The 13,965-nt window shown below is 37.3% G+C and overlaps 1 protein-coding gene across 2 annotated transcripts; it reads left to right on the top strand.

The window, feature by feature from the left end:
- Positions 1 to 721: 721 nt before the first annotated feature.
- HSPA13 (heat shock protein family A (Hsp70) member 13) lies at positions 722 to 13,527 on the top strand. 2 transcript variants are annotated; one of them, XR_015796770.1, is made up of 6 exons: positions 722 to 966; positions 1,981 to 2,321; positions 4,991 to 5,204; positions 6,092 to 6,259; positions 8,487 to 12,038; positions 12,274 to 13,526. XR_015796770.1 is itself a non-coding variant. In XM_007430717.4 (5 exons), exons 1-5 carry the CDS (start codon positions 942 to 944, stop codon positions 9,152 to 9,154), a joined length of 1,416 nt encoding a protein of 471 aa, XP_007430779.1. In that variant the 5' UTR covers positions 722 to 941; the 3' UTR covers positions 9,155 to 13,527. The 2 variants fall into 2 exon arrangements, 1 of the variants encoding a protein (XP_007430779.1); XM_007430717.4 differs by having other exon boundaries at positions 8,487 to 13,527.
- The last annotated feature ends 438 nt before the right edge of the window (positions 13,528 to 13,965 follow it).

The raw sequence follows: 13,965 nt of genomic DNA, 5'->3' as shown, positions 1-13,965 counted from the left end.
GAGTCTGGGCTTGATGGCAAGACAATTAAGTGGCTTAGGTATCTGTGCTCAGAGGTGGTCATCAATATTTACTCATCCAAGTAACAAAGCCTACTGATTAGGGAAAGACACATTTCAGTTCTGAGCCCTGTATTCTTCAGCATTTATATTCTTCAACATTTCTATTAATGACTTAAGCATTCTCTCCACCTCTTTATTTATTAAATTGTATATGACACCAAACTGGGTAAGATATTATCTAGTTTGGGTGATCTCTAAATGATATAGAAATAAAATACAAAATGTATTTTTAAAACGATTTAGCGGACATAAAAAAGATACGCATGTAACTACTCCTCACCTTTGTTATTATCCTACTTCCAGATGCCCGAAATCCAGCCCTGAACGCTTTCTGGAGCTGATACGCATTTATACAAACGGCTAGCGGAGACACAATATAATTTTACTATCGCAAGGCCTTAATACGTACACTAATGTCTAAGAAATGATGGGGATGGAGGACTGCAATCCTTTACTCATCAGAAAGAACAACTACAAAGATTTAACAAAATCCCGAAAATATCATTGCAAATAAATAAGAAACAGGAAAAGCACCATAGCTGCACCTCCCCAATACATATTACATCACCGGGAAGCTCCTTCCCGTCCCATCAGACCTTTCGTGCCGAATGGTGACGTGTCTTGGAGCGCCTTTCACGCAAGAAGAGCCATTGTAATCTGCTTTGCCGCTTGGGTATCGTAGTTTTCTACTCCAGTGATCTCTATTGGAGTCTTAGTCGAATACGACTACACTTCCCAGCATGTCCTGCACGACACGAGGGTTTTCCAAGCTGTTCACCAGAAACGAAGGTACAGTCAGCAAACCGGTAAATGATTCAGGAAGCCGGATAGCAGAGTAGCAGCCGGTGCCTGTAGGACACGCCAGGGCAAGATTATTAGAAATGGCCGGGGAAATGACGGTGTTGGGTAAGTGTCTGTTCATTGGGGGAGCTTTTATCCAGCGTGTCGTCCTCTTCGGTGAATAATAATAATAATTATAGTAATAGTAGTAGTAGTAATAGTCGTCGTCGTCCTTCTCCCTTCCCCAATAGGGAGCCAGCCGAGGTATGGCCTCTGAGCTGAAACCTACTCTTCAGCATCGTAATATGCGAAGCAAAAAATAAAATAATTGGGTCTGTGACCATTAGTTGTGGTAGCTGAATCGAACCTCCAGTTTCAGTGGTAGTAGACACTAATAGCTCTAAGGTGACCTGTCACCGTCAGGTTCTGCTTCTTAAAAGGAAATGGAAGATCACTTCGGGAAACGGGTACCTGTAGTAAGTTCTTATGTTTAAACTACAATAAATGCAGAGAGAGGTTGTCAGAATTTGCTATTTGCTATTATCTTAGTGGAAATCGACAAAGCCACAGAAAAAGGAACATTTGTTAATCTGGGAATAGAGGGAGCAATGGAACCTTTATGTTTTCTTCCTTTGTCTTTTTTTCTCTTAATGTTTAGGGGTTTGTCTGTGTATCCTAACTGAGAAACCTTGTTCAATAAACTAGAAATAAATGTTTGTCTAATATGGCTAAATAAGTAAAACCATCTCTAAAATCCCTAGCATGGTTTCAAAATGTTTGTATTCAAACGTGTACTTCAGTTCCATTAGGGGTCCAGTGTATAGTTCAGGAAGCATATTGTGGAATGGGGGCAATATAAATGCTAATATCTATATCTATAGATATTATTCTGGAAGTTAATCTCTTTTCTCCTTTATCCAAAGTACTGCACTTTTTGTTTATCTATATAGATATAGATATAGTTTTCTAAACAAAAAGTGCAGTACTTTGGATAAAGGAGAAAAGAGATTAACTTCCAGAATAATAAACGTATGAGATTCTATGTCTTATACTGAAGAAACAGATGATACATTAATTTATACTGGAATGAATTAGCTGACTAACCCTCTCTCCCACCCACCCCACCCTCCTATTTTTTAGGTTCTGCTATTTTGACCCTTTTACTAGCTGGATATCTAGCCCAACAGTATTTACCTATGCCCACACCAAAAGTAATAGGGATTGACCTTGGTACCACATACTGTTCAGTTGGAGTGTTCCTTCCTGGTACAGGACAGGTGAAAGTGATTCCAGATGAAAATGGACACAACAGCATTCCAAGCATAGTGTCATTTACTGAGAATGATGTGTATGTGGGATATGATGGGCTAGAATTAGCAGATGCAAATCCACAGAACACTGTGTATGATGCCAAGAGATTTATAGGGAAGATCTTCGCACCAAAGGAACTTTTAAATGAAAGCAGCAGATATCCATTTAAGGTAAAGTTAACATGTTATTTACTACTTACATACCAATGATTTCAAATAATCACTTTCTTTCCTGCTGGGGGAAAACTGGAATGTTTAAGACCTTATGAAGGTTTTCAAGTCCAGCTGCTTCACTGAAATATGTTACTGTTACTGAAACTTGGTTTTATTGATGACTTCTTCAATTATCAGTTACATTGTGTACATCTATTCAGTATGTATTACACTGTATGCACCCTGCTTATCCCTGGCTGTAAATAATGGAAGATCAATTCAGACACTTACTGTATTTATAATAAAGTTTCCATAGCGTATTCTGTCATCATGTAGTTCCTACACAAAATGAATGCTATTTATAAAGTGCAGTGGTACCTTTGTTTACAAGAAATAAGTCTTGCAGTTTTAGTCAATTTCATTTGCTTGTAAGTTTAGGATTGTTTTCTTTGACAATTTTTGGCAAGGTTCCACACATCATTAAGTCAGGATTTGTTGCAGACTCTCTCAGATGCATAAAGCACTCATGCCATGTTCACTCAGATCCTGATTTGTTTTTCCTCCATTTTCTCTGCCAGTGTCTAGTTAGTGACTCAGATATCCTAATAGCTATAAAGGATGATTTTGCTTTTGAATTTGTAAATGCATTTGTCTTTACTTGTACGTTAAGAAGCATTTGTGGGAGAATCTTTATGTGTGTGAGAGTATTTTTTAGGGGGAAATAGTTTATGCATGTGCGATACTGAATTTTTTTAATGAAATATGTTGATATTCTGTGTTTTGTGGATTTTTGGTTTTATTATTTTGAGAGGGGAGTTGTTGGGATATTTTCCTGTGTGACTGTGAAGAACTTGGTTTGTGGTGATGGATGTTTTGGTGGACTGTTTGTTTGTTTGTTTATTTAATAGGTTATGTGTTTTTCCTATGTGTTTCTTACAATGCAGCACTAGTTTCCCACCTATGAAATGTGCATTTTCCTATCCTTCATGGGAGGCAAATACATAATTTGACATTTGCACTTGAATTCTTCACTTATGCCTTGTGCTCATAGAATACGTTGGTGTGAAAAATCTGTTACCAAGGAGAATGAGGATCCTTGAATGAATATACACAAGTCATGCCTTTTTTAGCTGCTCTTGACTTTTGCCTCTGCAGAATTGCAAGATAGAGGTTTTGGTACAAGAGAGAAAGAAATGATAAATAATTTATAATTTCATATTTAGATATAGATTTGGTATATACAATTGTACACAAAAGTTTAGGCGCTCTAGTCAAAATAATCCCTAAGAAAACTGAAAGAGCCAGTTTGGTGTAGTGGTTAGGCACTTGTCTAGACACTAAGAGACCATGAATTCTAGTCATGCCTTAGGCACAAAGCCACCTTTGGGCCAGCCCTAGGAAGAAGGCAATGGCAAACTGCTTTTCTTGGCAAGAAAACTGCAGGGACTAGTCCAGGCAGTTGCCAGGAGTCCAGACTGACTCAAAGGCACACACATACAAGGGGGGGGGGGGGAGAGACAGAAGCTGATACAAGCTCTACATAGTATAAAGTATTTCTGCAAATTTAAGCATACTTTCTATTAATGTGCAGTTTAAGAATTTAATGAATATGGCAAGTGCAGACATTTAGACATCCTTTCAGTTAATACTTTGTAACAGTTCCTTTGGCAGAAATAACAACTTACAAAAAATTTCCTATAGGCAACTTAAGAGGCTTTCTATTCTTTCTTATTTATTTTTTCCCCATACTTTCTTGCAGAACTCTTCTAGCTCAAAAATATTCTTAGGTCTCCCTGCATGCACCATATTGTACACTATTACACTCAAGATTGTACTGTGGAAGTTTGGATAGCTCATCCAGTGTCAGGTAAACATTTCAAGATCATCAGCAATCTGTGGATTCAGTTCTACAGATCTGACCAGTTTGGGGACATTTCTAGCAAAGGTTTTTCTTGGTTTTCAAGGTGATGTTCCACAGTCAGTCAAGAAATTAATGCCGAAAAGAGGTAGTGTATTTCAGCAAGATAGTAATACAATATTTATCTTCAGATTGATCATGAAGTACTAACAGGAAAAAAAACATGTTTCACAGTTCCGTGTTTTGAATATTTTTGATAATCTGTGGGGCATGTCAGACAGGGCATGCAAGGAAACTTAATATAGAAAACTAAAAAACTCTAACAAAGAAGAATGGGAAAAATCTCAAAAGTAAGGCTAGAAAGACTCTTAGTTGCTAATAGGAAACTTTTGGAGTACTTCTAAAACGGGGGATATTATAAAGTAGTGAGTAAAGGGATGTCGAAACTTCTGCATTTGTCATAGTCATTGTTTTCTTATTTTGAATCTGTAAGCAACTGTTCATAAATAGTAAATATTAATTCAAATTTACAGAGAAAAGTTGTGTTTATACCATGCAGAGGTTGTGTTAGTTTCATTTCACTTAGGGATTTGTTGAAACATACAGTTTGACCAGGGATACCTAAACTTTGGCAAAAACTATACATAATGCTAAGCCATGTTTTGGGCTGAGACATTGCATTAACTAATTATGGTTTTTGCCAAAAATAAACCATATTTTGTTTTCCACACAGCTGAAACAAAGGCAAAATAAACCCTTTTTACTTTACTATGCAAACTGGGCCTATGAAAGATACTATGCTTCATTTTGCTCTTTTCCCCCTTCCTAGATCCTTAACAACAAGGGAGCTGCTGAATTTTCTGTTGTAGCCAATGAGACTATTAGGGTAACACCAGAATATATTGGTTCTCAGCTTCTTTTGAAACTGAAAAGGATGTCAGAGGATTATCTTGGAGTGCCGGTTTCCAAAGCAGTTATTTCAGTGCCAGCAGAGTTTGATGAAAGACAGCGGAACTACACAATTAAAGCAGCTAGCCTTGCAGGTGATGCATATATTTATTTATATTTATATATCAAATTTGTCACTACCCATCTCATTAAAAAATGACTCTGGGTGGTTTACAAAGCAGTTAAAAACAATTAAAACTACAATATAAAATAATCCTAAATAAATAGAAAATAAATATAATCCAAGGGGTGGATGTTAAAATTGGCAGTAACTCAGGGAGCCTCATCAAGGGGCCAGCCATCTCCAGGATTGGGTAAGATTCTTATCACCCCACGCAAGCTGGCAGAGCCAGGTCTCTAATCCTTTCTGGAAATACAGGAGGGTAGGGGCTTGCCATGCTCTGGGAGGATAATATTCCACAGGGCGGGGGCAACAGCAGAGAAGGCTCTCCTCCTGGGCCCCACCAGCTGACATTCTCTCACTGATGGGATACACAACATGCCCTCTCTGCCTGACCAGGTGGGATGGGTTGATGAGATGGGGGTGAGATGGTCCCTCAGGCAACCTGAACCCGTGCCATGTAGGGCTTTAAAGGTAATAACCAACACTTTGAATTGGACCCAGAAGCAAACTGGGACCCAATGCAGCTCTTGCAGTAAGGGTGTTATATGTGCCATTCTTGGGGCATCCAAGATTCCTAACACTTTTCCTAAACTCAGTTAGTTTTCAAAGTGTCCTAATTGGAGCAGCATTGAAACCATAGAAAATTCTCTGTTTTAAAGACACATTAATTTGTTGCCTAAGGAGGAGTTCCAAAAACTGACACATTAATTTTTTCAGTTAAATTTCATAGTATTATCATACTGGCATATAAAATATACAGTGTACAGCTGTTTATCCTTGAACATATATTTTGTTGACTATATCATATGAATCAGTGTGTTGGAAAATGAAAATACTGACATTGTTTTACCTTCGTAGGACTGGAAATTTTGCGGGTAATTAATGAGCCCACTGCTGCAGCAATGGCATACGGTCTTCACAAGGCTGATGTGTCTAATGTTCTGGTAGTAGATCTGGGTGGAGGAACCTTGGATGTCTCCCTGCTAAATAAACAAGGAGGGATGTTCCTAACTCGAGCTATGGCAGGTAAATAAATGCTTGTATTTCTTAATGATGTACAATACTTGCAATATATTAGTACTTACAGTTGTGTGAAAAAGAAAGTATACCCTCTTTGAGTTCTATGGTTTTACGTATCAGGACATAATAAAAATCATCTGGTCCTTAGCAGTTCTCAAGAGTAAGTAAATACAACCTCAGATGGAAACAGCACATGACATATTATACTATGTCATCATTTATTTTACAAAAAGAAAGCCAAAATGGAGAAGCCATGTGTGAAAAACTAAGTACACCCTTACTGCTTCCATAGGTATGAAGAGGCTAAGTAGCAGCCAGGTGCTGCTAATCAAATGCCCTTGATCAGTTGATCATCAGCAAGTGCGACTACCTCTATAAAAGCCAAAGTTTTAGGAGTTTGCTGGTCTTGAGCGTTGAGGTGTTTGTTAACACAATGCCAAAGAGTAAAGACATCAGCAATGATCTTAGAGAAGCAGTTGTTGCTGCCCATCAATCTGGGAAGGGTTATAAGGCCATTTCCAAACAATTGAAAGTCCATTATTCTACAGTGAGGAAGATGATTCACAAGTGGAAAACATTCAAGACAGTTGCCAATCTTCCCAAGAGTGGATGTCCCAGCAAATTCACCCCAAGGTCAGGCTGTGCAATGCTCAGAGAATTTGCAAAAAATCCAAGAGTTACATCTCAGACTCTACAGGTTTTAGCATGTTAAATGTTAAAGTTCATGACAGTACAATTAGAAAAAGACTGAACAAGTATGGTTTGTTTGGAAGTTTGCCAGGAGAAAGCCTCTTCTCTCTAAAAAGAACATGGCAGCATGGCTGCAGTTTGCAAAGTTGCATTTACACAAATCACAAGACTTCTAGAACACTCCTTTGGACAGATGAGACCAAAGTGGAGATGTTTGGCTCAAAATGCACAGCGCCACGTTTGGAGAAAACCAAACACAGCATATCAGCACGAACCCCTCATACCAACTGTCAAGCATGGTGGTGGAGGGGTGATGATTTGGGCTTGTTTTGCAGCCAGAGGACCTGGGCACCTTGCAGTCATTGAGTCGACCATGAACTCCTCTGTATACCAAAGTCTTCTAGAGTCAAATGTGAGGCCATCTGTCCGACAGCTAAAGCTTGGCTGACATTGGGTCATGCAACAGGATAATGATCCCAAGCACACCAGCAAATTTACAACAGAATGGCTGAAAAAGAAAAGAATCAAGGTGTTGCAATGGCCCAGTCAAAGGCCAGACCTCAACCCAATTGAAATGTTGTGGCGGGACCTCAAGAGAGCTGTGCATAAACAAATGCCCACAAACCTCAATGAACTGAAGCAATGTTGTAAAGAAGAGTGGGCCAAAATTCCTCCACAACGATGTGAGAGACTGATAAAGTCATACAGAAAACGATTACTTCAAGTTATTGCTGCTAAAGGTGGTTCTACAAGGTATTGAATCATAAGGTGTACTTAGCTTTTCATGCATGGCTTCTCCATTTTGGCTTTCTTTTTGTAAAATAAATGATGACATGGTGTAATATGTCATGTGTTGTTGTTCATCTGAGGTTGTATTTACCTAATTTTGAGAACTGCTAAGGACCAGATGATTTTTATTATGTACTGATACGTAAAACCATAGAGGTTATACTTTCTTTTTCACACGACTGTACATCTGTATACTTTAGAGTTCATGTATGAATAATGACTGAGTGCAGAGAGCATGCTTCTTCCATGTCATGTTATGTTTAAAGACATAAAACACATGCAAACATTGCACTAAATCATGCTGTTTTTTAAATTTATTTGCTTTATGTCTGATGTGAATTCAGTTTTTCTGGTGTATTAAACCATGATTTAGCAAGGTATGTGAATTTAGGCACAGAAATTCTGTAAGTGGTGTTACAGTTATCATGATCTATTATAAGGTAATAGTTTGTATATGATTGTAAATGATTGTAGCTTAAACCATATATAATTTTGATAGAACATATTTGCAGTTTGCAAGCATATTGTATTAAATAGGGACTACGAGCTATGATTGATGGCCTACTAGAGGTTCAGCTAAATAGTTCTTTTTCAGCCTGGGTTAGCAAGAATAGTGTTGTTGTTAAGCCCATGGCAGATGTAACATATGCTGTAATCTACTGAGACATCTTACTCTTGTCCAAGTGTTTAATGCTATTCAAGCTATATCTATTCCCCTCTCAGTTATCTGATATATGCAGATTTTGTGTTTTAGGGAACAACAAACTTGGAGGACAGGACTTCAATCAACGGTTGATGCAATACCTATATAATGAAATCCACCACATGTATGGCTCTCTGCCCTCTAGAAAAGAAGAAATACATCGACTCAGGCAGGCCGTAGAATCTGTCAAATTAAATTTGACAATTCACACCTCTTCAACAATCCGAATTTCTCTTACTATGCCAGAGAAGAAAGACCAACATGAAAACTTGCAGGAGGATAACAGACATGAAAATAACTCCTCAGATACAGAAACTGGAATGAAAGAGAACAGGAAAGATAGCTTTTCAAAATCTCTTGATGATACATGGAAAACAATTAGCTTTGAAACAGAAATTTCCCGGAAACTCTTTGAGACATTAAATGAGGACCTTTTTGAGAAAATCCTTGTGCCCATTGCGCAGGTACTGAAAGAAGGACATCTACACAAGACAGAAGTAGATGAGATTGTATTAGTCGGAGGCTCCACCCGAATTCCAAGAATACGTAAAGTCATTACAGAATTCTTTGGAAAGAAACCCAACACTTCTGTTGATCCAGACCTAGCTGTTGTAATAGGGGTGGCAATCCAAGCAGGAATTGTTGGGGGATCTTGGCCTCTACAAGTTAGTGCTGTGGAAATCCCAAACAGGCATTTACGAAAGATGAATTTCAATTGAACTTCAGTGTTCTTACCCCATTCTTCTTTTTTTTTTAATACCATAAACAAAGCAGGCTCCTATTTGTCCAACTTAATTCTATTTGCATGATGCTGGACTGTTCAGTGTATATTAGCTCCTCCCTGTCATTGAAGAGATTCAGAATCTGGATTTAAAGAAATTATTCATTTCTGCTTGAGTTACCAGAAAATGTGAGCTCATTATTTAAAGAAAGCCAATGATCAGAAGCTTCATTTCTGAAACTTTATTTTATTGTCCTACTTTAATAATGAACAGAACCTCAAGACTTCATTACTTGAATAAGGATCAAAATAATTTGAGAGTAATGATGATGATAGTGTTGGCATTATATCCTGATATTTCTCAGGAGTGTGTATTGACTGGGCCTGGCCTGACATGGAGCAGTATTAATATATATATCACAATGAAGTTCCTCTTAAATGGCATTTAAAAGCACTTTTCTTAATGTTGTGTTCAAGCCTGAATATGTTTTAGGTACTGTCAATTCTGTGTCTGTGTTCATTAACACCAGAAACTTCGGGGAGCTACTGCTATTGGGCACCTCTTAATATTTGGCATAATAAGAGGCAATGATTATGTATATTGGCTTCCCATATAGAAGTGGGCACTAGTTAACCATCACTGATTATATGACATAATGACCCTCTTCAGATATAATACAAAACTATTGAGTAGTGTTATATAAATGAGCCTTGGGTTCATATGCTCCCCTTTCCTCCAGCAAGGCCATGAGGAGATTAAAAGTTTTTGCTTCCGTTTTCAATTTATTGCAGTTTAGTGTTATGCCTTAACCCTAAATTGTGGTTAATCCTAGTGATGGCATACTGAAACATGCCAGCTTCATAAGCTACTGCTTGAAGTTGGCCTGCTCCAGTAAATCACATATCAAGCTAACCACAGTTAGTTTATTGTTTAGCAACATATGGATGTCCCATAGATTCATACAAATCTTTCATACCAGTCTGTGTGGAAATTTAGTGTTACATCACAATGAAGCAAATATATGAATTTTGCCTAATGGCCAAGTCTCAGTTTCAGGTGGATTAAAGTTAGGCCTGTGCAAAATACTTCAAACTGAAACAATTTAAACTGGAGATAGGTTATCTTGACCCTTTGGGGAGTGCTCCAATAATGTTCCAACCATACTGAAAGTGTAACCTCAAAGCAGCCTATTTTTAATCTTTAAAAATATGGGTGTTTAGAGTTTCCAATATGGTCAAAATGTCATCAGAACACTTCCGGAAAATTGCAAGAGCTGTTTCAAATTTGAAATGGGGCATTTCAAGCTGATGATGTTTTGAATTCAGAACATTTTGCACATCACTGCATAATAAATGCAGATAAACTCTATCCACACTTTAAGGTTTTACTATTGGTACAATGCAGGGAGAAGTTTTTTAACCATTCCATAAAACAGACTTTGAAGGACCAAGTTTAGCCAATGCTGTTACAGAAAATAGTGAAGACAAATTAAAAAAAAAAATGTTGGTAACACTCCATTCTTGCTAATATAAGTTTTGGTATATGGTATTTTCAGGCTGCTGATATTGTCATAAATATTGAAGTAAACATCTTGTTTAATTTCCAGGTTCACAAATTAAAAAAACATGGAATTATTTTCAAATACTTAGATGTTAAAAAAATTGCAAGAACTGTTGCATTGTAAATGTGACTGAAGCGGTTTATAAATTCAAAAATAAAAAAGAATATGAAATCTTTTTTAGTACTCCTCTATATTAATAAATAAGTGTGAATTTATCTGAGGCATGACCTAAGCAGTTGTCCTGATTGTGGTGGCCAGTAAATACTGTATATCAATGTAACTGAGGAAGTAGCTTCTAGTAGTGTACTATGTTTATTCATTTATTTATTTTTCACATTTCTAACTGCCTGCAATCAAAAGACTCAGTTGACAGCATTTGAGTACTTTGTTTTAGATTGTAATACCAAAGTTTGCTGTAGTTCAAAGGATTTTGCTGGTATGATTACAAGAAGTGACTTTCTGATTGTTGAAAAAAAAATACGAAGTAGTCTTCAAGGATAGTCAGGAACTACCCTGTCTGGACAAAGGTATTCTGTGTAAACTGTTTCATAGTCTTTATGTAAGTATTGCCAATTATATTGGTATCAACAAGACCAGCAAATATTTTACCAGTACTGTAAATTGGTTTTAAGGTGCTTTAAACTTTTCATCAATTTTCTATTTGGTAAAACAAATTCCTTTTAAAATAGAGCAGACCTTCAAAGGCAGTTTGTGGTTAAGTAATGAGTTCTAAGTTCATGGATATAATCTGTTTCATAAAAATATTCTTCATGATTCAACAGTATCTTTCAGAATGTGCAATATTTAGGATATTAAGAAGAAGTCAAATATTTCAGATGGAATTTAAGAGCAGAGCAACAGGAGGGAAAGCCAAATTAAACAAGCTATGATTCACATTCTTTTAGGGTATTGGAGAAAATTGTAACTTCTTGGGGTGGAGATTTTAGACACTGTGTATTGATAGCAAAGGTCTAAATTGCTTTTTTTCATAATGAGAGGAGTATGTATACTATCTATCCTTTCATAATCTTGCCAACACAAGACAACACCCTGTTGCTTCTAAAACCAGTAGCAATACTTCCATATACAGTGGTACCTCTAGTTACGAATGCCCCTCCTTACGAATTTTTCGAGATACGACCAGCTCCGGCCCCAAAAATTTACCTCTACTTGCGAATTCCGCCTCGAGTTACAAACTGGATCCACGGCCATTTTCCCTGCTGCCACGCGGTCACGGCTTCCTGTGGGCGAGATCGCGGTAGCAAGGAGACGTTCGGTGAGGCTTGTGGTGTGTTTTGTGGCGTTTGGAAGGTTTTTGGTGTGCTTGTCAGCATGGCTCCAAAGAAAATGCAGAGCAGGCTGGCAACTGACTTTAGACAGGTTTTTCCCCAGAACTGAGCCTGCAGCTAAGAGGCAAAGAAGAGAGGAAACCCCTGAAGGAGATCTCCCCAATGTCCCTTTGGAGGGGGACTCTCCCTCCAAACAATAACTGCCTCCCCACCCCATTCTCCCTCTTCATACTGTGCTGTACTGTACTTTTTTTCATGTTTTTGAGGTTTAAAAATAAAATGCATATGTTTCAGAACTGTTTAGCCGTATTTACATTGAACCTTATGGGGCAAATTTACCTCGGGGTGCGACCAAATTCGGAGGGCGGATTAGCCGTATTTACATTGAACCTTATGGGGCAAATTTACCTCGGGGTGCGACCAAATTCGGAGGGCGGATTAGCCGTATTTACATTGAACCTTATGGGGAAATTTGCCTCGTGGTGCGACCAAATTCGGAGGGCGGAACAGATTAACCGTATTTACATTGAACCTTATGGGAAACTTTACCTCGACTTAAGACCAACTCGAGTTGCAACCAGAGTCATGGAACAGATTAAGTTCGTAACTAGAGGTACCACTGTATTACTGTACTCAGGATTACACTTCTTACTTGACTTAGCAAGAAGATAAAATTATTGGAAATGCAGCATTTTGATCTATTTTTTATTTGAATGTATGCTAAGAACAGTACGTAATGATTTTATGGAGAAAAATTAGCTACCAATAAAATAGTACAAAAGTGTGTGAAATATACTTAAAAGAATAAATGTACTTGAAGTTAGACTAAAACTTTTTTGCCTTACAGTAACATTTGATATTTCACATTCAGATTAGGGAGAGAAAAAAAAAAAAAACCCTCAAATTTCTTCAGTAAAAAGGTATAAATTGTCTCTGATATGTTTAATTCTAAAGAATTGCATCTGTGCAAGCTGACAGAAATAGTGTTTCTATCATTATTAGAGATGTTGAAGCAGGTTTGCCAGCATCTCTAAACCTGCGCTATGAACTACTCTACTGGTGTAGTAATGCATGATCTACAAAAAGGAGATTCATTTGAGAGTTTAGAGTTGTTTTGCTAAATATAAATGGATTTTGGACATTATTTAGAATATTACACAACTCATCACATGACCTTTTTTATAAAAACAATATTTTATAATAATATTAAAATGATTTCTTTTTGAAGCCATTGGCTTTCTATTAAAAATAAGATAGCTATGTATTCAAATTGCTCTCACTAGTTTCTGTACAATTAAATGATATATATGTTAATACAAGCCTGCTATTCATTTTCATGCTTTCATTTGAAATCTAATTCTTGGGTTTGATTAATATGTATCTTGCTAACTTTTGTACTATTATATTTCCTTCTGGACTGTGGCACATAAAATGGATAGGCTGGTTTGCAGCCTAATATGAAACAATTTTTCTGCATGGCAAGTGATGCCTTTTTGTGAGAGGCTGCATTTATAAAATGGTCTTTTTGTATTACCACAATAAAATATTTTTTATAGTGCCTATGGCATTTTGCTATAGTGAATATATAATGAAGGTGTTTCTAGGAGTAAAAGGATTTTCTGCTGACATTCTACAACTTTACTATGGCATGTCTTTCTGTATGTTCCAGAAATATCTGTTACTTATGTAGCTTACACAAAGTTTTCAAAAGAGCCAATATGGTATAGTGTCTAAAGGTCTGGCCTAGAAACTAGAAGACTCTGAGTTTTGGCCTCCCTTAGGCATGAAAGCCAGCTGGGTGACTTTGGGCAGTCAACTCTCTCTCAGCCCAACCCACGTTAGAGGGTTGTTGCTGTAGGGAAAATAGGATGGTGGAGCATTAGATACAGTCAGGTTCAGAAATATTGGGACATCGACACAATTCTAACATCTTTGGCTCTATACACCACCACAATGGA

The sequence above is a fragment of the Python bivittatus genome, unplaced genomic scaffold (genome assembly GCF_059951505.1).
Source record: "Python bivittatus isolate LINGU-HERP-01145 unplaced genomic scaffold, Pbiv_v1 ctg000350_np1212, whole genome shotgun sequence".
Classification (NCBI taxonomy): Eukaryota; Metazoa; Chordata; class Lepidosauria; order Squamata; family Pythonidae; genus Python; species Python bivittatus.
The sequence above is the reverse complement of the archived record's forward strand: the minus strand, read 5'-3'. Positions and strand labels throughout refer to the sequence as shown.